Genomic DNA, 24,592 nt, shown 5'->3' with positions numbered 1-24,592 from the left:
TAACATATCAAAGGCATCTCATTAAAATTCCGAATGTATATAAACATATTTTATACCATTAATATTTTGGCTTCTTTTTTAAAGTGGTTGGCAGAGTTCTCATGGCACTATATCATTAATTCCTTAAATATTCCTGTTTTCTTCTCATCATTGGTATATCAGCAAATAAATTAGTTCAAACTCAAAATGTGACAGAAAGAACCATATGATTGATTTTTTTTATTTATTTATTTTTTTTACTTCAGGAAATGTTTGAACTGATTTTGTACAAGTTATATTGGCTTAACATCCAATAATTTATTAGAGGAGCACATGATTATTTATGACCATAATTATGGTTTTTGGATGTCAAACAGGGCGTTTTTCTTCTTCTTCTTTCTCTTCTTTACAGTGACCTGGGTCTGGGTTTAAATATGCTTGTCAGTAATTTCACTAAAAGCAATTTAAATGCTCTAAATAATACACTCAAAATTGTTAAGAAAATAAATCGCTTTAGTGAGCTGACCTCATCAACAAGGATGCTCTAATGCACAATGACTATAGAGCCAGGAAGACGCAGAAAGAAATTAGAATCACGGGAATAGAGTCTGAAATTCTTTCAAATTAAAGTTACTTGCCTTGGCTGAAGGTTTAATTTCAAATTACAAGGAAGAAAATACTCCAGGTAAAATAGCTCTTACTCACTTGTAACTAACAAATAAATTGCAGATAGCTGGTTTAGAGCTTGAGTGTGTACTCGTCACGTATTAGTGAATTACTTTCTCCTCATTTATTAATTTTGCAATAGTTCAAACACTGCCCTACTCTCATTCCAATGTCAGGCGTCTTATTCAATACAATCACTCAAATTTAAAAATGGCCTGAACCTCACCAAACTGCAACTCTGAAGACCCAGGGTAATGAAGTTGAGTTTGCTTGCTTGTATGTTACTATGAATTGATGGCAACTATTTGGCAGGTACACCAATTAACTCATTTAATCCACATAGCGTCGCTTAGGGATAGTCGTTCACATTCTCCGTATGAATAAACCGAGGTTAAATATGATTCAGCAATTTGGTGCCAAAGCCTTCATGTTGAACTCACATCCAGGTCAACATTATTGTTTCCTGTCCTGTGCCTGTCGCTGTTCTAGGCCTCTGATGAAGCAATCCTGGAAAGAGAGAGCTGATTGATCCAGGAGTTACCTGCTATTAGGATGAAAAAATGGGCACTTCTTATTTCCCTGAAACTCTCTTAGTAATTGAAGGTGAAACCAACAAAGCTGATTGTCCTCATTTGTGAGGAAAGCAGAAAGGGGAACTGGGTAAGGGGGATCATGACTGAAATAAACATCTTGGGCTGCCATGATTTTCTATCAAATTAGCTAAAACATTCTGAATGTTTCATTGCTTATTTTAACTCAAACTGAGGATCTTCAGCCTCCAACCAAAAAACTTCCTTAGACTTTTTAACTAACTTTGGAGGAGAGATGGTGATTTCTATGACAGGGCAGGCAAACCAGACTGGTCAGATCTTGCCGGCCATCCTGACTGCAGGCACGGAGCAGACCCCAGGGACAGGGGCTGAGGACAAGATGAGCAGCCAGCTGGCTGGAAGCTATTCATTTTCATGTGTATGTGCTGCTGTGGCTGGCTGGCATCAGGAAAATGCAAAGAACACAAGGTAGAGGAGGGGCAAGGTCAGCGAAAACGTGGAGACTCACAGAGAAGAAAATGGGATGCCTAACACTGCCACCAGGTGGTCTTTCCTGGGAGAGGCTTATTACAATAAAAACAAAAACCTCCTCAGAGGTTTCCTTGCTAATGATCAGAATCTAATCAAGTCTCAGATCTAACATCAGTTTTCATGTCAAATGGCACTGGGGGATTCAGTCAGCCAAAACCAGAATGCATGAATCTTTAGGACAAATAACCCATTTTCTTGAACAAATTAATGGGAAGGAAAAAAAGAGGGAAAGAAAGGGAGGTCCTGGGAAGGCAGGAAGAGAGGGAAAACTACTGCAAAAGATACTGAAGAGATACACCAATAAAATGCACTCAGTGTGTGCATCTCATCTGGATCCTGATTCAAACAAATCAACCATACATTTTTTTAAGCCAGGTGAAAAGATGTGGACATAGCCTGGATATCAGATGATATTAAGGAATTAGTGTTAATTTTGCTGATACTAGTATTGAGGTTTATTTTTAAAAGAGGGGTGTATTAGGCAATAGATAGTATCCATTGGTGAAATAATATAGTATCGAGACTGTTTTAAAATATTTCCAAAAAAAAAAAGTGCGGCTGGGAACAGATGAAAAGAAATTGGAGGAATGTTGATTATGTGTGGAATCCAGGGAACAGACACGTGGGGGTTTGTTATATTGTTCTTTATACTTGTGTGTTTGAAATTATCTTTAATAAAAAGGGTTTTTCTCCCAAAATATGCTAATTTACAGAGAAAATTATTGATCATTCTAAATTAAATATAATGCCATATGAAAATATACACTGTTTTTTTAATTCATACTGTGGCAAATTTTCTTGAGCTTATCACCATTCCCTTCACACACACATACACTAATATTGCCCATGTTAGTTGCTACTCCATGTCACATGTGTTGTTGTTAAATACTATACATCCAATCCTACAAAAGAAAGTTAGCTTTTGAATCAACAACTTAAGCAAAGCTTCCACAATTCCACTTTACAAATCTAACAGTATTGGGAGTCCATTTTGTCTTTTCCAGCCAAAGGCTTTTCTCAGTGAAGCACTTTCAACTGCATAAGGTATATATTCCCCTCTTTACTCATGTCTGTGACATGAAAAGATAGAAAACAAGCAAACGAGATGTCCATTTCTCTTTCTAAAATTCTCATTCCTTGAACACATCTTCATATACTTCTGGAGGGCTTGGGGGAAAAGCAACTGTCTTTGGGGCGCATGGGTGGCTCAGTCGGTTAAGTGTCTGCCTTGGGTTCAGGTCATGGTCCCGGGGTCCTGGGATCGAGCCCTGCATTGGGCTCCCTGCTCCGCAGGAAGCCTGCTTCTCCCTCTCCCTCTGCTTGCGTTCCCTCTCTCTCTCACTGTCTCTCTTTCTCTCTCTGTCAAATAAATAAAATCTTTAAAAAAAAAAAAAGAAAGAAAAGCAACTGTCTTTGATAACAATAAAAGAGTATCTGAACTCTGAAAGTGAAATTAACATTTTGTAATTCACATTTTATTTTGTATTCAACTTTTTTGTTATACCCTTACAATAAACCCTCATTTACATGTCAGGAAATGAAACAAACCAAAGCATTCTCACCAGATTGGGTACTAGTTCTGGTTTGAATTTCATAAGAACGAGAACTACAACCATAGTGCAATCACTGATTTACAAAAGGCTGTAAATATGAAGGACAAAGAGAATTTTCCAAACAGAGGTAAAAAGGGATTTTTTTTTTTTTACACTGAACTTTTAAAATTCTACTAAAAAGAAAAGTACCTGCAAAAAATATTCTCTCCCTGCTTTATTTTGGTGGGCGGGCAGGGGGATGGGAGGGGTAAACATAGGGAATATGATCAGTGCAATGGTAAGCCTCTTTGTTAAGAATGCTTTTTCTGTTTCTAAACCAAAAAGACCACTTCAGGTAGTTAAAGGTTGATAAGAAATCATTGGTTATATTTCAGTGTTCCCCAAATTGCCATTTCCCTCAAACCAAGAGAGGGCTTGTTCCTGCGTCCCAGCTGTCAGGAAGTCTCCTCCTCTGATCACAGACTTATGGAGAGGGACTTGCCAGCCCCTCTCTCTGTCTCTCCTTGAAGTGTGAAGCGGATCTATCCTCACCCAGAGAGGGCCAGGGCTCCTCACCACAGCCTGGGTGCAAATCCCAGCTTGGTCATCTACTAACTCGGTGAGCAGAGAAATTTCTTTTGTCTCCCATTTCCTGCTGCTCTAAAATGGACATAAATTATACCACTGTTGTGAGGATCCAGGAGACTCTACACCGCTAAAGTACTCACGGAAAATAACAGCTCGGAGAGCTCAGACAAACCTGCCCACCCAGGCCAGCCCTGCGCACAAAGCAGTGACTATCGGGCTCCGCCTGGCGGCCACACGCCTTCCACCTACCCTATTCCCACCGCGCCTTCTATTCCTTCTGCCTAGAAAACTTCTGGCCGCTTTGTGTCTTTTCCTGGCTTCACCATCAGCCCCTAGGAAGCTTCCCCTCCTCCCCACTTGCCCACGTAGAGTTAACCCCTGCTCCTGAGAAGGTGAAGTCGCCTTCAACATCTGACAATTCTTGAATTTTCGATTATGTATTGGTGGATGAGAATAGTTGATTGAAAACTAAATACCATGCGGGATTGACTGTAAGTTTCAGCCGGGAAGGAAACTGTCTGCCCTGTTTCACTGCCACACTAGCGTGCTTGGCACACAGTAGGTCCTGAATAAACGTATAATAGGAATGTTTAGTCTCTGGAGAATATACCCAGTTTTAGAGAAATCTACTGGGAGGAAGTGCCTTCTTCGAAATTAGCAGCCAGTTGTAGATACTCATAGAGATGCAGAAAGATAAGGACAACACTGACTGCAATTTGTTGATCGCTTATCATGTCGTTTGGTCATCTTATGCTGCTTTTTCTAATCCTTAAAGCAACCCCAGAGAATTAGGAATTAACAATTATTCCCAGTTTACAGATGAGACCATTGAAATACAAGGAAGTTAAGTGAAGGTCCGAGGTCACACTGCTAGTGAGCGATGGAGCCATTCATGGACAAACTTGGGCAAATCGGGGACAGCTCTCCTTACCATGATGCCTGGCTGCCCATCTGGTACGTACAACAGTCTCCATCTACACCTCCATCTAGAGACATAAATCACAAGAGTCACATGGAGAAAAAGTTCACATCTCCCAAACTATAACATAAGCACTTACTTTTTGGGGGTAATTCTTTCAGCTTGTAGAGCAGGACTATATGTTAATAGGTCCTTGATAAAAAATTGTCAAATGATCAAATAGAAGGCTTTTACCTAACATGCTGCCGAACGGGTTCCTAAAATATCACTGCCAGATTTATATAATTACTAGGAAAGAGTTCATTAGTATAGCATGCTTATAGGAGTACTCTTTTAAGAATTCTTATGATTCCTTTAAGAATACTTATAAAACTTAGAGCTGTGCAACTTTGGGCAAGTTACTTCACTTCTCTGTGCCTCGGTTTCTGCCGCTGAGAAATGGGATTAATAAGACTACCAGTTTTGTGTGGTTGTTGTGAAGGTGAAGTGAGAAAATCCATTGAATACATATGACCCTGAACAGCCATCACTCACTTCTGTACCATCATTTCTCACCCACTAATACTGTATTGAACACTAGGCGCTCAGGGACTGGAACACTGACTGCAAGGGATGAAGAAGAAGAACCTCTGGATTTCCTAGCGAGCCCAGTCTTTGAATGTCACCTTTCAAAGCCACATTTTTCTGCTCCCAGAACACAGGCAACTTTCCCACCCTGGTCCACCTATTGCTGCTTTCTTCCTCAGGGAAGAGGGGCTGCGTTCTGTCAAGTGATCAGACCAGTTGTAGCCAAGAAAAACTGGAGGGGTCTCCGAAGAAGAGAAACAGAGCAGAATGAATGATGTCCCTGTTAGACTGGAAAGCCTTCTAGTGACTGGACCTTGGTTAAACGCCAGGGGAGTGGGGACCCCTCTCTTCCCCATCAGCTTCCACTCTCTTCCCCATCAGCTTCTGCACAGCCCCTCATCTCCCACCCCCCTGCCATGGCCAACTTTTGCCCTGCAAGACCAGAACAGAGATCCTCAGCCTGAGATGTCAGTCAGCAGCGGGGGCAAGGCAGGCCCACGCAGAAGACAGCCGGGAGGAAGAAAAGACATTTGGCCCAAGGCACTGGCCTGGCTCCAGCACTGAGTGACTGTCCCATCTCCCAGTCAGGACGGCCTGGTAAGCAAATCAGGCCTCCTGCCTGGATGCAATTAGCTATCGACAGGCTCCTGGAATCTGTATGCAAATGTACCTATAATGCAACCTTAGTTATTTTCCAAAGCCATAATTTTGTTTTTAAAAAAAATCCTCATGCAGGGATAGAAATATCTGAGAAAAGGTGGCCTCTGCTGACCACCAGGTCACCATAGAGGTTCCTGGTCACAAACCACTATCCATTAATCACCCTGACAGGAGCAATTACAAAGCAGACGTTCTACAAAGGGAATGTCGCATTTCCCTGCTACAAGTGAACTGATGAGGGAATGGATAATTGGAAGCATTTCTGGAAAAACAAATACTATAATCCCCTGTTCCCTTTAATTATAAATATAAGCAGGTATGTATTTCTTCCATTCATTCAATAAATATTTATAAGACATGGTATAGTAGGGGAGAAACATTTAAACAATAAGCACTTAGGAATAAGAGTAGCAGAGAAACATTTAAGCATAAGCATTTCAGAGAAAAACATTAAAAAACAAACTCAAGACTTGGGTTCTGCTTCCAAGTGGCTTGCAGCTAATTGGGAAGACGCATTACGTGCAAGCGAAAAGATAAATGGCCATCCAAACCCATATGTGATGAATGTTCAGTGAATAGTTTATACCAGCCGTGGTCTAAGAGCGTGGTGGAACGGGAGGTCCCTGAAGACCAGAGGAGTTTCAGGAAGGGGCCGGGACATCAGGGCTTTTGCAAGGCTTGAGTGACAGAGAGAAGAGGAAATTCCATGTAGAAAGGAGTGAAATTTATTAGGAGAGTCGCCTGGTTTTAGAGGAGAAATTTCTCAGGGAATTGTGAGCAGTAACGTGAATTAGGTAGGTTGGAACTATATCACGAACAGACTGAATCTCCAACAGTGTATCAGATTACGCTCTGTCATTTGCTAACAAGAGAGATTGATTCTGAGTGACTTGAATAAAAAGGAAAAGCAGACTCTTTATTGGGGAATGTCAGGATTTCTTACGATGGAGTAGACATGCGTAGTCAAGGCTCAGGATGGGCAGAACCAGGCTGCCTGGCAACCTCAGCATCGAGACTTTTTACCCTTTATGGGACTCAGTTTCCATACATCTGAACTCAAAGTCTCTCCATTTCAGATTTCAGATTCTTTGGAAATAGGATCTGTCTGCACACATTGGATCAGAAGCCCACACTCTTGTGCCAACAGCTGTGACCAAGGGGCAGTGCCAGTGACCCTTCTATATATCAGGACAGTCGAAGAAGGGGGCCAGGTCATGTTCCCGGCAACCAGCTAGAAGTGTTGATTGTAAGTGTGTACTAGATACCAGACATTTTGCTACGTAAGGTCATCACCTAATTATGAAACTAAGACCATTTTCTATGAAATGGGGAATCATGAAGATGTGCAGCAGAGAAGGAACAAAATACAAATATGGCTTTAAGAAGAGCATTCTATCAGTGAAGTGTGCTTTGGATTTAAAGACAGAACTGACTTGAGGTCTGAGATGTGTGAGTGATTCCCAACACACTCTGGGGTATACGTTCAAGCCATGTCATCCTGGGCCCCACACTCTGTAATTCTGATGGCATGGATCAAGGATGGGGCCATTTGTGTTTGGAGGGAAGTTCATGAGCATAGTCGGGAGCCAGGGAGAGAGGAAACCAGGCTAGTAATCCTGCCCACAAGCAATGGGAAAGCAGCAGGTGGAGGAGACAGGGTAGCATTCAAAAACGGCATTGCAGCTTCAGGAACCTATCAGGATCTGGCAGATGGCGACGAAGGAGAAGTTGAGGTGAACCCAAAATTCAAAACCCAGGGAAAAGGACAGTACCATCAAACAGAATTTTAAAAGCAGAAAGGGGCCATGCAGATAATGATTCTGCATTCACGTCCTAGCAGGACACGTGAGCAGACGCAGTCGGGAGACATTGGGGCCCAAATGAGATAAGTGGGTTGTCTTTCTGGAGGTTATAACTCATACATGGGTAATAACGTATGAATGGAATCTATTCAAAATGAAATTAAAATATTAAGATAATAATGAATTCTAAACAGCATTTCAATGATGCATCTGGATTCAGATTTAACTCACCATACTAGGTGTTTTCATGAATATTATTTTATTTAACCTTCACAATTACCCTGTCATGGAACTGAGCCTCAGAGCTCTAAATTATGTAAATTGTTTGAGGTAACATACTGTGGGGATGGAGAAGCGAGAATCTGGACACCGATCTTTGGGTTCCTGAGTTCTTTCCATGACATCAAGTTACACCTCCCCCCAGTGAAGAAACAAACAAAATTACCTATCCAGACAACCAGCAGATAGGACAAAAATTGATGTTATTGGCACTGTGAAATGTACATATCTATCTTTTTAATATCCACATGGATAACTGTTCTGCTTCTTAAACTTGAAAATCCATGTGAACTACAAAGCTCAGAGACAACAGTCGGGATATAGTCATGGTGCTGCTGTCAGTGGGCGGGGGAGGGGGGCGGGGGGCGGGGAGTGTTTTTAATCCCTCTGTCTTTGCTTTGTGGCCTGTGTGTGATTTCGGTTCAAAGTCTTTCTTTTCTTTTTTTTTTTTAAGTATTCTTTTTTCTTAATGGAAGGATAGTGGACATATAATATAATGTTAGTTTCGGGTGTACCGCATAGTCATTTGACAATTATATGCTTTACAAAAGGCTCACCAGGTAAGTGTAGTTAGCATCTGTTGGTTCAAGGTCTTTCGCTTGAGGCTCAGCTCACTGAAATGCAGTTCCTTGCCTTTTTCCTATTTTAATAATTCCACAGTGACACCTGCTGGGGAGAAAGAACTGCTCAGCCCCGGGTCCCCCCACAGGAGAGCTCCATGGGGCTGCGGAGGGCGCTGTGCATGGTGTGGAGCAATGAGCTGCTGGTTCTCCCCGCCTGTCCTTCTCCGCAGAGCTGGTTGTGCCCATGAAAGTGCAGCTCTTCCAAGATTAATGCCCAGATTCCTGTTCCCCTCCAGCTGAGCCGGAGTTCTAGCCAGGTCCCCAAGCACTGAGACCGCCAAGGGACTGGCAAGTGAGGGCGGCATCCTATAGTCTATTCTAGCTCCTCTTTGCCTCTGCTTGTAGCCCTGAGATCTACCCCAGCACCTGGCCCTCGCCAGCACTGTTTGTTTCTCCATGGATCTCTGTGATACTGTTACTTAATAACAAAGCAAAATTGAAAAAAAAAAAAAGTCCCCTGGCATAACTGAGGAGACGCCTTCCCCAGAAAGTGCCAAAATGTTTTAGAAATAGAGGCAGACAACAGAATCGTCGCGTATTTCACTAGGCAGGATAGTAATTTATGTAATGTATTTTTAACTGTGAGAAGTGATGGGGGAAACCACTTAAATATAATGTGAATTGAAGATTTGTCAGTTATGTAGTTCATGCGGTGGCAGATCTGGAAAATGTTATAAAAATTGAAGGATTACCAACAGCGAATGCCTAAAATCGGAGCTCTTATTTGAGTTCTGACTCCCCCTATCGCTGGGAATTTTCTGCTTTCTGGGAATATTTTGCTTTCTGTGAAAGGAATTGCAGTTATATGCTGTCTGTCAAATGTTCTTTTTTTAAATCGCCTTTCTTCATTCTTGTTTTTATCCCTCAGCTCTGTCTCGGCCTGTCTGTGATACTTAGATGGCCTGACACTAGCTCAGTGCCCTGTTGTCTCTGAGTCACAACGTCATTGACCTGACCCCCACACATTCCCATATTTACTCTGGGTCCTGCCCTGTTTTCGGTGGATGGGGCCTTTGGAACTCAATGGGGCATTCATCCTAATCTGGATCCTCTGCACAGAAGAGTTAATTGGAATAAATAGTCTTTCATTTCTCCTCGAAATATGTGCCCTGTGTATCAAGGCCACAACAATCAGCAAAATACAGTCATCTTAAGCCCTGATGAGCTCACACTTCGGCACACACCTCCTTCCAAAGTCATCCAAAGATACAATCCCATCTCATGGCACTCACCACCCCCGCCCCCACCACCACCACCACCCCTCCCTCCCCCGCCATCCCCCAACCTTGAGATGTGCTCAAAAAAGCCCTTTGGAAAGTTCTTGGCTTTTCAACACAGACTTCTTTATAGATGAAATGAGCCCTCTAGTGGCGATTCTTCGAGTTCCAGCATCTCTTTTTAGGACTCTGAGGGTGCTGGTTCAGAATGTTTCTTCTTCCTTCTAAAGGTGCACCAGAGCCAGTTCTCACGATGAACTGATGTAAATCTTGCTCCTGGTTACTGCTCTGCCCCCAGCACCACTCTACATTCCTTTCCCCAGTTTGTGCATCCCTGAGAATCTTTCTTTTATCTGTTACAATCTGGGCAGTTCTGGTCACTGACGGGCTGCCAGAGGATCAGTCTCACTAAAGCTTGTTAAATTGTGGCCACGAGGACCCTCCGTCCCACGTTCCTGTGGTAGAATTGCTGGCTTCAGAAATCGCGTCCTGAGAATAATAGTGCCACACTGGCAATCCGTCAGTGGACTCATGAACACCTGTCTCTGAACAGAAATGTACTCAGACATGCGCCTCCTCAGAGAGGATGTGAGTCATAGTTTGGCCACAAACTATAGCTACATTGCATTTGCGTTTCGTGGTGTTTCAGTATTTCTAAAAAGTCATATAGTCTGCCATGTCAGTTACATCTACCACCCCCATTTTTGCCTTTATGGTGCTCCAAACAAACTGGAAAGACACATTTTGACGGTTTAGGACAGGGTGCTAGCAAGTGAAGCCCTTCACAAGGGGTATGATGTGAAGTTGCTAAACGCAGAGAAATCAGAAATCAGTGCTAACTCAGATGTGTGCTGCAGTGGTTGTAAATTGCTCTGTCTCCTTCCAGTCTAAGTGTTTAAATCAATAGAGAAAATCCACACAGCCTTTTAAACAGCTTTGATGTTCTCTTGAATTCCTAATCAGTCAGAAAATGGTATGTATTTAGCACCCGCTGTTTATGCCCTATGAAACAAACACAGTGACAAGAGCAAAAAGAAGAATATCCTAGTGACCAAAGTATTCATGGTCAAGTGAGAAAGAGAGCAAAGCAAACAGATGAACATCAACTGAGAACCTGTTTACCAGAAACATAAAAACACCCAAGCACATTTCCTACTGGTTACTCGATACTACATGGGGTATTACTAATCATGAATGCCTGGGATGCCTGGGTGGCTCAGTCAGTTAAGCGTCTGCCTTCGGCTTGTGTCATGATCCCAGGGAGCTGGGATGGAGCCCCATGTCGGGCTCCCTGCTCAGCCGGGAGTCTGCTTCTCCCTCTGCCTGGTGCTCGCTCTCTCTCTCTCTCTCTCTCTGACAAATAAATAAATTAAATCTTAAAAAAAAAAAACAACACTAATAATGAATGCCTGTTGTACTACCTTTGAGAAAAGAGTGGGTCCTTACCAGCTCTTGATTTTTCCCTTCCCTCCATTGTTTTGCATCCACAGTGTATCACAAATTCATCCTCTCACCGCCCTTCCTCTGCCCACGGTTGGTTGCAGTCTCGTGGTCTCTCCACCTGAACAGCTGCGAGACCTCCCTGGGCTGGGATCCCTTACAGTCATGTTGCCCAGGTGCGATCATCCACAAAGCCCCAGAAGGGCTTCTAAAATGTGCATCTGCCTCATCCCTGCTTTAAAAGTCATCGCTGACTACCTGGTGACCTCTTCCACAGTTTCCAAAGTGTTTTCAGGATTTTGGTTCCTTGAGATGTTACTACTGACAAACGAGAAGGAGTTATCTACTTGGGGAATGGCAAATGTGCGCTGTGCATTACCAAGTCGGGCAGAGTGACAGTACGTGGGAGTTTCCACCCTGGAGTCCTCTGGAAAGCCTTCCCTTAATTCACCTGCAGCTGGATGAAGCCCCCTGCCCCCGCACATCCTTAACAGGTCAGACATACTTACCACATGGCATAACACTAAGGTAGTTATGAGATTTTATATCTTGTTAAATAGGAGCCCTTGAGAGAAAGAATCAGGTCCAATCACGGTTGTCATTCACTGCGCCAGGCAGTGGAACTAAGAACAATAAATAAATAAATAAATAAATAAATAAATAAATAAATAACACCTTTCTTGAATCAAGAAACTTAAACCCTAAGTTCACACTGCAGCTGTCAAAAGTGGTACCTGAGCTTCATAGTTTTCTGTTTTGAAACTTAAGACCTACAAAACCTAAATCATATGTGGGAAATGTAAACACAATGGCCATCCATGGAGGCAGATTGGATAGTTAGGTTTGTCAAGTCAAAATCTGTAAAAGGTGACTTGAAAATATTAATTAGTATTTTGTATTAATATTAATTTCACGGTGAAGTGAAATGTAGCCCACGAGCCCATGAAATTCTACTAGGAATTTCTTCCTACTGAAATAAAAAGAGCCAGAACAATGTGTCTTGTTCATTTTCACTTAATTTTACCCTGATAAAATGAAGGTGTAAGTTAAGACAGAGGACTGTCTCCTACCTTATACAGATTTGGTACAAAAGTGAGAGAGAGGCTAACACTGGGGACAGAGTCAGCTTTATGGGCGAGTAGCAGTTGCAATCAGACCTGGCCCCACACTTGGACTGTGCTTGGATTAGTGCTCTGCTCTTGAAATTCTTAATAATTTTTCAACAAGGAGCTCCTCTTTTCCTTTTGCCCTGGGCCCCACAGATTATGCAGCCAACCCTGAGTGGGGAGCTCTCAGAAGCCACCTGTTGCCTCCTTCAACTGGCAACTTCCCTGGAAGTCCCCTAACCAGAGAGACTATAATCAGCCAGCATCCTTGGGTTTCTAGAAAGCATGAGAGTGCAACTAGAACCAAATCCACAGGAGACACGAATAGCCAGCCCATCAGCCCCTTTTCTGCTGCCCAATCAAGTGTGCAGCTAACCCACTGCTGTGCCACAGCTCATCACAGGTCTTTTGCTTCAGCCTCTGCCATGGCCTTAGAAACCACATCCCACAGCGGGGACTGGTGGTCCATCAAAGTGGCATTACAGTGGCTCCAGAGTCCAACATAGCCATCTCAGGGTATCACTACAGAAAACAATTCTACAAGGCCTGCACTGGCCGTCGGTGGTAAGAGTCCTCGCATTTTCAAGAGCAGAATCTCCACCTTATTCACAGCAGCAAATCATTCCCCATCCAGAAGTTAGTCAACACTTTACTATTTGCATTTTTCTGTTCTCTAATTCCAGTTAAGAACAAATCATTTCTCCTATTTGTCTTAATGAGCAACTTTATAATTCTTGACATTTTTGGAATTACAACCCCCTACATTGGAAAAAAACAAAATCCACACATTTCACCTTCTTATGCCGAACATTTGCTTTTAAAACTGAATTGGGTTGGAACTAATGTTCTAAGAATCCTCAATTTTGTATGAAAAAATTAGAAACACCACAGGGTATCATAGAACTGGGAATGGAAAGTCCCTACGAAGACAATTAACAGTGGAGGGAGGTAGGGCAATAGCACAGAGCTCTCAACTGTGGCTGGCGTTCGTGCACAGGGTAGGCAACATATTTCAACTAGATAGCAAGGCAATGCTAGGTTTATGTGTTGCACTCAAGAGAGGTCCTCTGTCTTTAATCTGAGCATGAAATTAAGTACATTTATAATAAGCACTAGGTCTGAGAAGCTTGGAATAGCCATCATCCATCAGGATTCCTCAGTATAAACCCAAGGACTGCACACCTTCTACCAGAGGCCAAACCTGACATGATTGACAGCTGAGTTATGTGTGATGCAGCGGACCAGGCTGATAGAGATGGGATTCTCTTCGTACATCTTACTCTAAATGGCCGTGACTTCCAGCGAGTCGTTTCACAGATCTGGAACGAAGGTCCTCCTCTGTAAGGAGGGGGTGAACATGAGACCCAGGCTGTCACAGGAACACAGCCTCACCTTGTGAGGGACTGCCTCTGAACCCTTGGCTTTGTCCTTGTTATTTATGGGACCTTAGGCAAGTTATGTAACCTCTCTAAACTTCCCTTTACTTCTCTGTAGAATAGAAAGACAAAATCATAACACTTATCAGATTTTGTAAAGATTAAATGAGATCATTATAGTGCTTAGCCCAGCGTCTGACACATATTAAGCATACAACATAAAGAGAGCATAAAGAGATACCACTGCGCACGTATTAGAATGGCCCACACCCAGAAAACGGACAACACCAAATGCCAGGAAGGATTAGAGCAACAGGAACTCTCATTCATTGCTGGTGGTACAGCAAGGCGGAAAACAGTACAGCCACTTTGGAAGACAGTTGGGGCAGTTTGGAGAAGTTTCTTACAAAGCCGAACATACTTTCACCATCTAATCCGGCAATCATGCTCCTTGGTATTTACCCAAAGGAGCTGAAAACTTATGTCCACGCAAAAACTTGCACCCAGATGTTTATAGCAGCTTTATTCATAATTGCCAAACCTTGGACCCAACAAAGGTGTCCTTCAGTAGGTGAATGGATAAAACAAACTGCAACACACCCACACAATAGAATAATATTCAGTGCTAAAAAGAAACAAGCTATCAAATCGTGAGAAGACATGAAGGAACCTCACATGCATGTGACTAAGTGAAAGCAGACAATCTGTGGGGCGCCTGGGTAGCTCAGTTGGTTAAGCAACTGTCTTCCGCTCGGGTCATGATCCTGGAGTCCCGGGATCGAGTGCCACGTCGGGCTCCCTGCTCAGCGGAGGGTCTGCTTCTCCCTCTGACCCTCTTCCCTCTCGTGCTCTCTGTCTCTCATTCTCTCTCTCAAATAAATAAATAAAAATCTTTAAAAAAAAAAAAAAAAGAAAGCAGCCAATCTGAAAAGGCTACATATTGTATGGTTCTGCTTTAATTTTTTAAAGATTTATTTATTTGAGAGAGAGAGAGAGAGAGAGAGAGAGAGAAAGCATGCCCAAGCAGGGGAAGGGGCAGAGGGCAAGGGAGAGAGAGAATCTTCAAGCAGCCCTCCCACTGAGTGCAGAGCCCACCACGGGGCTTGATCCCAAGACTCCGAGATCATGACCTGAGCCAAAATCAAGAGTTGGAGGACGCTTAACAGACTGAGACACCTAGGCGCCCCTCACAATATGACATGCTGGAAAAGGCAAAACTATGGAGACAGTAAAAAGATCAGTAGTTGCCAAAGGGTAAAGAGGTAAGGAGAAATGCATAGGTGGAGCACAGAGGAATTTTAGGACAGTGAACTACTTTGTATGATACTGTAGGGTGGATACATGTTATATATTTGTCCAAATCCACTGAATGTATAATAGTAAGAGTGAACCCTAATGTAAACCATGGACTCTGGGTGATAATGACGTGTCAGTGGAGGTTCATCAACTGCAACAAATGTACCACTCTGGTGGGGGATGCCCACAAGGGAGAGGCCCTGTGTGTGTGTGTGTGTGTGTGTGTGTGTGTGGTGGGTGGGAAAACAGGGGTTACATGGGAAATCTCTGTATCTCCAGCTTAATATTGCTGTGAACTTAAACTGCTCTAAAAAAATAAAATCTATCAAAAAATGTTTAGCTGGGGCTATTTTTATCAATGATCCTTTCTAACTTCGGATTCTGATGGTATATGTAGCCAATACATATTTGTTGAATGAAGCTAATGTTTACCCAGCATTTGTGTTATCCTGGCCTCTGGTGGTGAATTTGCAGAGATGTCATATTCTCACTATTGCATTTATCATTTCCATAGCACTTTTCCCGGTTTTGGTTTTCCCTGAGCTGTTATAATTATTGAGCCTTTCCCATCCCCCACCCTCCACAACTGCTTTGTGTGCAGCTGATTACTATTATTATCCTGGAGTTCCAAAGAAGGAAACAGGCACAATGGGTCCTTATCTAGGAGGTGTTATTTGGGCATAAATAACACTTCAGTGAAACAGGTGAGGCACAATTTGCATCTTGGCATTAAATTAGAGGTAGACCCCAGGAATATTTTATTCCTGAAATAACAACCACCAAGTGGAAAAGCCAGAGTGACTAAGTAATGTCCCTTGGCTTTTATAATAACTTGGTAATACATTCAGAGTTCGAGGCACCTGCTCATAGACTGGACTTCTCTGGACCTGCCAGGGCCCCGAGCCTCTTTTGCTGGGTGAACTGAGTGTCAAGGCAGCTCAGTGGACTGAGCTTCACAGAACCTGGATCCTCTAACTCTGCATTGCTGTAGCCATATAAAGCAAGTCCTTGAGCCTTCATCAGGGATTTCTTTTGGCAGGGGGGTGTTTTTTAATTTATGAAGTAGTCTGACTTTTCTACCTCCCAGGGCTAAGGAGAAAAAAAAGATATATGTGGCATATGTAGATAAAAAAGACAACTCCTAAGATGGTGACTGGATCAGAGCTTTCTTTGTCATGCATAAAGCTCATAAATGGATAATCCTTCAGCCTTAGAGCTGGGGCCTAGGCAAAGTGGGGTCAGGAGTAGACTCACAGACAGCTACAAACAGCCACAGTACTACCAGAGATGCATTTAGACCTATATTTAGACCATGATGATCACAACTCATAGGGCAAGAAAATTAAAAATGCAAGCCCCATCAAGGATTCGAAGCATTGAATTCTTGCTCAGTGCACATGCATACCATTCCAACTACATGTCTATTAAATTGTTAGCATAAGGCTGGCTAGGTTCCTTTGCCAACTCAGGCCCTGTTCACAAAAATGGAATAAGTTATATGTCATTGACTTAGCAGACCCCACTTTGATTAAGGTTACCCTCACCGGTAACGGGGCAGATTAATATCCTGTGTCTCCATGATGCTCTGAGAAGGGTACATCATCTCTGTTCTTTCCCTAAATCCATAGCTCCAATCTGACAAAACATGAGACAAAACCAAAATGAGAGACACCTGACAAGGTACTTGACTGGTACTCTTCAAAATTTCCAAGGTCATGAAAGACAAGGAAAAACTGAGGAAAGGTCACAGACTAGAGGAGGCTAAGGAGACAGAGCAACCAAATTCAACTAAGAGTCCTAGTTCAGATCCAGGACAGAAAAATACTGGCAGAGGGAAGACAGAGGGAAGACTGGCAATATCCAAAAAAGGTACATAGTTTTAGTTAGTGGTATCGTACCAAGGTTGACCTCTTAAAAGTTGTACTGTGGTTTCATGAGATGTTAACATTAGAGGAAGCTGGTGAAGGTGTGTGTGGGAGTTCTCTATCTTCCCAACTGCTCTGTAGGTTTACATTTATTTCAGATTAAAACTTTTTTTTTTTTTTAAGCATGGTGCTTGATTGTCCAGTTCCCGTGCACAATTCCAGGGAGATGCCCAAGCCAGGCCTGGATGTAGTGAGGAAGAGAAAGGACAGCTCAGCTGTTTAAATTGATGCAAGGGGTCAAAACTCACACGGCTTATTTCTACAAAAAGTATGCCCATAACTGACTTATACTAGACTGTGAACGAATAACAGAATTAGTTTGATGAGCGCCTACCGGCACTCTCTGATCCTTAGACCACCACTCCTCCTCCAACCTTCCACCTGCCTGAGAAAGAGGAGCTCCTCTGTGAAAGCATCCCATGTTCCAATTCAACCACTGCAAAGGCACCAGCCTTTTTCTTCTTACATTGTTCTCGTGAAGTGTGCCGTTAGGGGCTCAGAATAATAAAGACCGCTGTCATAATTAAGCTCTGGGATGTATTTCAAAGACTCACAGACATTCGAAACGAGAAGGACCCAGCAGGTCATCCAAGCCCGTCTTCCTGCCAGTGCAGGATGGCTGTGTGCAATTTGGCAGATCTGTTATCAGGCTATACAAATTCTAAACTATTCAAAAAATTACCACATCGTATAAATTATGATAAAAAGTTTACCTTATTCCTGGGGGATTCTTGAGGGTAGGGGGGAAAAAAGTAAGTCATGAACAGCTCCCTAAAAACAATTACTGTTCTATTTAGAAAATACTTTCCAAGGTGAAAATGTGGTGATTTTCTGTTCAATGTGACAGCCTATGCTTATTGTTATGCAAGAGTAGCCTCTCTGCATCTGACAATTCAGAATTTAGCACTGACCCCAGCTGTCCCTCAAATGATATTATAAATGTGGTTTGCAATAGTTCCAACTTCTGGCTTATATCTAAGTGCTGGACTTGAACACAGTTGTATGTGATCATGTCTTTGGTTCTCACCTCTTTGTCCCAATGTCTCCATTCCTTGAGAATGAATTCTAGAACGAAACCCTCTAAAGACCTTCTGCACCTCATCAACTTGGGTGAGGCCTTTTCCAATCAAAATCATGAACTGACGGTGATGCACGTTCTGACTTATAAATCCAGTAGAAAAAAAGGCAACAAAAACTAAAATAATTATAAAAGAAGGAAGTATTTTCAATGCATGGAACTTGGGAGACTGAGGAGAATCATTGAAATGGCAGTGTTAATTCATAGCCCAGAAATACATCCTCAATATATGTTTTGATTATCTACAAAGTGGAAACTTGCCAGAATGAATATGCAGGCAAATACAGTCCAGTGAAAAATGTGACCACTGTATCTATCAAGACCAGATGTTTGTCTGTCATTCTTCCATGCGGGGCATAGGGAAATCGGGGCATGCCGACATGAAGTATGCCAATATTTTCCATTTTTCTTGAGTTTTCTCTTAGTATACACAATTCACCTTTGTATAATACACAAGAAAATGTAGTTCTGTGTCCTCTGAAATAAAAGGAGCATAGTATCAAAAACTTTGCCTAGTCCTTCTTTATAAGCACCATATTGTTTGGGCACATCATGTCTATAAGTCATGGCAGAAACTTATGTTTAGAAGCATATCCAAAGAACCAGAAGTTCTACATTTGAAACCCTTCTTCACTCTCCTTTTAACATGACTGCATGGGAAATGTATGCAGATAGGATCCTGTTGATAAGTGATTTGTGTTCCAAAAATTCATTTGTTGATTGGTTAAAACTTAGAATGCACTCTCCCAAAGCTCTAGTGTTGTAAACAATAGCTTACTTCACAGGGCAGCTCACAAAAGATCTTGAACTCATTATTAGAGCTGGTGTCCTGGCCTTGACCACCTCTACGTACAGAAATGCTTAAAAGTTAAGTGCTAAAAGCCCCATTAGTTTACACACCATCGGGGCTTAATGCCAGCAATCCAGCGCTTTTGAATCTGGAGTTCCTAGGCTATAGGGTACAATTGGTCATTTGTATGAAATGGTTGTCAAAAAATTGATGGTTCATTAAGTCTGAGGATTGTGATGTTGAAAATAATGGTTAGAGGATCAGACACATGAAATTAGCAATAGCCATAAGACACCTACATCACTAATACAATGGCGGGGACAGATTAGAAATCAAATATTCTGTGAGATATAAACACTTAGATGGAACTGGGTAAATAGGAAACCCTCAGCTGCTATGGCTTTCTTGATTCCCTCCGTGGTAGACAAGCAATATGAACATAATTCCTGTTACCCTTCAACTGTTACTCTCACAAGTAAAATGGACATTGACCTACTGGATGAGAAAAATGCCTCTAAGTTTTCCTTTCCTATTTTGGTTGGCTCTCTGAGTCACTGGAATAGGGACACTCCAGGCTAGTTTAAGTGGAGGAAGGGAGTGTTCAAGCAAAATGCATGGTGCAAGAAAGGAAAGTCTTAGCAAAACAGCCAAGAACGGGACACATAACGAGCTAGGCTGCCTGGAGCCTAGAGTCTGGAGCAGGAAGGCAGGAGGCTCAGAGGGCCACAGCAGTAAAAGCCTCTAGATCTCATGGAAACCATCTGGTATTTTTTTTTTTTTTAAGATTCTATTTATTCATTTGAGAGGAAGAGGATAAGCAGAGGGAGAGGGAGAAGCAGACTCCCCACTGAACAGGGAGCCTGACATGGGGCTCAATCCCAGAACCCCAAGATCATGACCCAAGCCAAAGGCAGACAGTTTACCATCTGAGCCACCCGGGCATCCCGGAAACCATCTGGTATTAATGAAACTCCTCTATGCTCTCCATGTGGATGGCTTTCTGACCTGGTGGCAAAAATCATCATGTGCTTTCTGATGGTCTCTGTCCCCCTAAGCCTTCTGACTGAGTATGGCCCATCAATGTCTCCACTGTTCCCATTAACAGCTATTCAGGGGTGCCCGGGTGGCTCAGTGAGTGTCTGCCTTTGGCTCAGGTCATGATCCCAGGGTCCTGGGATCAAGTCCCACATCAGGCTCCCTGCTCAGCTTGGAGTCTGCTTCTCCCTCTACCCTTCCCTCTCTGCTCGTGATCTCTCTCTCTCTCAAATAAATAAAATATTAAACAAAACAGAACAACTGTTCATGTATCCTCCAGGCTTCTGCCCCTACTTCTTCCAAACACCTTTTGATATGTCCCAGTATAAAATTACTGGGAAGGCAACGGTTGGGAGATTAAAGGGAAGAGGGAAAGGAGAGAAAGAAGAATCCAACTGACCAACTTTTGCCCTGGGCTACAAGTCATTCATCCTGAGCAGGGGGATAGGCTCTGGACTGGCTGTCCCTGGGCCAGGAGCCCCACCTCGACACAATTAGCTGTTCTGGTCCTATGGCAAAAACCAGGGACCTGCTTCCTAGAAAGTATAAGAGGAGCCAGCTCTGTGACCTTATTGGCACCTTTTTTATGAAGTGTATTTCAACAAAGTGCTCCAAATAAATAAGAAATTCTTAATCCAGTGATGCTCAGTGTAGGTGAAGGAACTAACATTACCTGGTGAGAAACTTCAGCTACCCCATAACCTCAGCCCTTCACTTCAACTTCTCCTGCTGGGAACTGAAGGAATAACCTGCTAATTAGTATACATTAAAAGAGAAAGACAGAACCCAGTGTGTTTGTTAACTTCTGCTCTGTCCTAACTCTTTAAAGGAATGACTTTTATTTTTCTAAAGGACTATAAATGGGCCACAAAATATTTGCTTAATATAAATATTTACATGCTGCTTCAGTTTCTCCTAAGTGATCAGTCAAAGTGACCTTGCTCTGGGCCAAAATTTCACAACAGCTTGATCCATTCACTTAGCCATTCAGCCATTGTTTATTGTTTATTGTTTATTGAGTACTGTGGACACTCTGTCAGGGAGGAGTTAGCAACAACCCTTACCTTGGGGATCACTCCCAGAATTAACTACCATGACCAACAGGTCACCTTGAGCCAGATCCAGGAGGGATGTCAAAATCATGCCCAGTTTTCCTGATGGCTTTCTATTGCAAAGATAATATGTGACAATCTGAGAAATGAGCCGGCTGACTTGTTTTTCCAGCTCTCTCAATGACTATTTATATTTTGCCGATAGAATAAAGAAGTAATACCTTTCCTAAGATTATGACATGTATCAGCCATGAGTAGAAGCAGTGTCCTCATCCCCAATTTCCTATAAAGACTAGCAATACTATTGGTTTCCTCCACCAAGGATAACTCTAGTCCATGTGACCTGGGACAAATGTGACCCTCTCTGATCATTCCTCGGGTAGGCATTTTGATTTCTCTGGTTAACAGCTGTACAGAGCCTTCTCTCTTAACCAAGTCACATTCCAAAACATTTTTATTTCTCTAATCCTAAAACCACAAGTCACTGTTATCCAGTGTATGTACTAGTCAAATCATTTTGGAATTTGCTTGTTTGTCTTTCGTGAGTATTATGTGAAATATAAATGTTGTATGATAATGAAGGTGAAGCTTGAATCTGCTCTTCTAATACTGAACACTCAGCCGCACTTCCAAATCTTATCTGAGGCTGCTTAGGCAGGGACAAAATGGTTTCTTTTCACGAAACGATATTCCAAGATCAATGATGCACAAAGTACTTCGGTTCGAAAAGAAAAGAGAGGAAAGCAAAGAAAAAGGCAGCTCAGGATGGAGGGCCTTGAAGCTGGGGAATTTTTTGAAGTTGTTCACAAATGCGGTATCTACCCTTGACAGGTCATTTCATTCCATTTAGCACTTTGTATTCTCCACGTTTAGAAGCTCTTAGGCAAATGTAGAAGGGAGGAAAAGCTCACATATCTGATAATACAGTATATCAGACTGACAACCCAACTGATTTTCCCCCGTGGTGCAAGCACGACACCGTTCCAAAAAGAAGTAACGCAAAAGAAAGAAAAAAGGATCCTAGAGATCACGCCTTCACATTTAATTTCAGAGAAGGAGACCTGAAGTTGATTTCTGTTTAGATCAGTTGTGTACCAGTTGGAACATGGGTGCCTAGCACTGCAGTGCAGTAATATGATCTGTGCTTTAAATAGCTGCCAAATAGCCATGTGGTGGCTGGCAGCATGCTACATGTTGCAAGGAGAGCGATCTGTTTCAAAGTGAAGTCACATAACAAGGGGACAAGTAAAGCCGATGTGCAGGAGAGCCGTTTTTCATTATCTTTCTGTGTTTTCCTTTTATAGATATTTAAATGTATTCCCCATTTTAAAGGGGCACTAATTCAATTTGGACTTTTTGGGGGGAGCGTGGGTGGAGAGGGGCTGGCCAACCACATATGGAAACCCACCCAAGTGATCTCTGAGCTAACTTCTCTTCTTTGGTGGTCTGTTTTCTCTAAAGGGAACGTATTATTACAATTGTCACCCCTTCCCCCAAGTTTTTCTGGCTCTCATCACACTCCTAGGAAATCTTATACAAGGAGAGGCAGTGAGAAGGAAGATGTTCATAAGATGAATATATAGGAATAAGGTGGGGGGAAGGGTCCTGGAAAAACTGTATCCACTGACCCTTGAAAAGTGAAGTTAAGAAATCCTGGATCAGAAAGTAGAGAAACATGGTAACTCAAAACTATGATAACAGCAACAATATCGAGAGTAGATAACATTTATTTAGCACCTATTCTGGTTCAGGCACTGTTCTAAACACCTTACACAAACATTTTACTGTCCTTACTTTGTGGGTAAGGAGACCGAGGCATAGAGAAGTCTATAATTGCTCAAGATCGTGCTACTCAGAGTGGAACTCGGATTCCAACCCTGGCCATCTTTCTCTGTCTCTCCAGAGACCTCTTGCTTACCTGGAAGGCCTCCATCCCTGCTCCCCTAATTGGCGTTGAGTGGGAACTCTGTTAAAATTCCAGCTGCAGCCTGGACATTGCCCTGGGGGCTTTGCCCAATTATATTGTTTGGAGAAAAGTAAAGAGGCTCAGTAACTTGCTTGAGGGTACACAGATAGGTTTTAGACTCAGAATTCCACTATCTTTCCTCTGTCACATAGCTGGGTGTTTTCTCCAACACTGTGAGTGATAGCTTTCAATAACAAAACCAGGAAGCCATTTCTGCAAGGCAATATCAGCTCTCCACGTAGCGGTCTTTCAATTTTGTCCCCAGAATGGCATAAGCCTAATTAAAGTGGCTTCAGACTCCTACGGCCTCATACCAGATTGTAGGTCGCTGAGGTCATTGGGCATGTCACAGGGACCCTGACATAGATACTGTAACCATCCCATTTAATTCTTGAAGCCCAAGGACTACAACAAAGTGAGTGGTCAGTGGAGGATTTTAAAGTAGCTCACTTTGTGCGATTTGGTTTATCATTCATGAAACTAATCCAACACGTACCCATTCACAGAAATCTTTCTGTTTTTATTCAGGTATGTTCAAAAACATTTTCCAACCGCTATTAGGGAGAAGCCAACTGGTATTACAGAAAGAACCTGGAGAATCCCAAACACCTAAAAACACATCTCCAACCCTTCTTAGCTGTGGGGCATTGGGCAAGTTACATACCCTTTCTGTTACCTTTCCTTCAACTCCCCAGGGGAATGACATCACAGACAATGTACAAAAAGCTACTGGCACATAAGAAATGCTCAAAAATCAGAGTAATCATCGTTCTTAATCTTGTCTTGATTTTCATTCAGTGGAAATTTAGAGAGCACTCGTTATTTTCCTGATACGATTTTCAGTTGTCCACCATTATTTAATTCATGAAAACCCAGGCGGATGGTCCCTACTAGTCCTCCTTTTTAAACTGTGTCCACATAGACAACAAGCAAAGTGACTCCAAAAACACTGACTGGGTTGGCATGCTTTTGAGTTGCACTGGCTTGGCTGTAATTGAAAGAGTGTAGTAATCTTTGAAATATTTAAAGACACAAACATGTTCAAGCTATAGTATTAAGTAAAAAACTAAGTTTACAGAACTTTATTCTGTATGACCCTCTTCTGGCTACCTATCATAACCACCTATACCACTTGACTCTTCCGGTGGAATTATGGGTGAAATTTGTGTCTTTCTTTCTGCTTATTTACACTTTCTGAATTACCTAATGAATATGTATTACTTTTGTAAAGGAAAACAGCTTGGAGAATTAAAAGATTTCTTTAACGACTTTTTTTTCCTGTCCTATTGTGTCTGTGAATAGGCAGTAACAGACCTTGGAAACTATTTTTCTGAAAGCTTGATAGGTGGTGAAATTGTAGGCTTTGAGGTTCACCATTTTATGATTAAGACGACAACATTATAAAACAACCAGATCAGTTTGGAAAATCTTGCTATCTATAAAAAATAATGTGGACAGATAACAGTACTGGAAATCATGAACTATATTGATATTACTGTTGATCTATCAAAAACAACATCTACCAGCATTAAGATGGAGCCCCTCTTCCTGGGTGCTAGTGGTCAGTCAGGCCAATTACAAAAGAGTAGAAACATACTCCCCTTAAAAAATAAA

The 24,592-nt window shown here is 42.3% G+C and overlaps 1 protein-coding gene across 1 annotated transcript in view; it reads right to left on the bottom strand.

Annotated features, from left to right (window-relative positions):
• Window positions 1-297: 297 nt before the first annotated feature.
• Window positions 298-24,592, bottom strand: part of TMEM182 (transmembrane protein 182) — a 117,701-nt gene continuing 93,406 nt past the window's right edge. Inside the window, exons 6-7 of the mRNA XM_073897914.1 lie at window positions 4,779-4,833; window positions 298-401 (exon numbers count right to left, since the gene is read on the bottom strand). Coding sequence (XP_073754015.1) covers window positions 333-401; window positions 4,779-4,833 — 124 coding nt within the window. The 3' untranslated portion in view covers window positions 298-332. The remainder of the gene's footprint in view (window positions 402-4,778; window positions 4,834-24,592) is intronic.

The sequence above is a fragment of the Callorhinus ursinus genome, unplaced genomic scaffold (assembly GCF_003265705.2).
Source record: "Callorhinus ursinus isolate GAN/ISIS: 27379988/994484 unplaced genomic scaffold, GSC_fseal_2.0 scaffold10, whole genome shotgun sequence".
In the NCBI taxonomy this organism is placed as follows: Eukaryota; Metazoa; Chordata; class Mammalia; order Carnivora; family Otariidae; genus Callorhinus; species Callorhinus ursinus.
The sequence above is the reverse complement of the archived record's forward strand: the minus strand, read 5'-3'. Positions and strand labels throughout refer to the sequence as shown.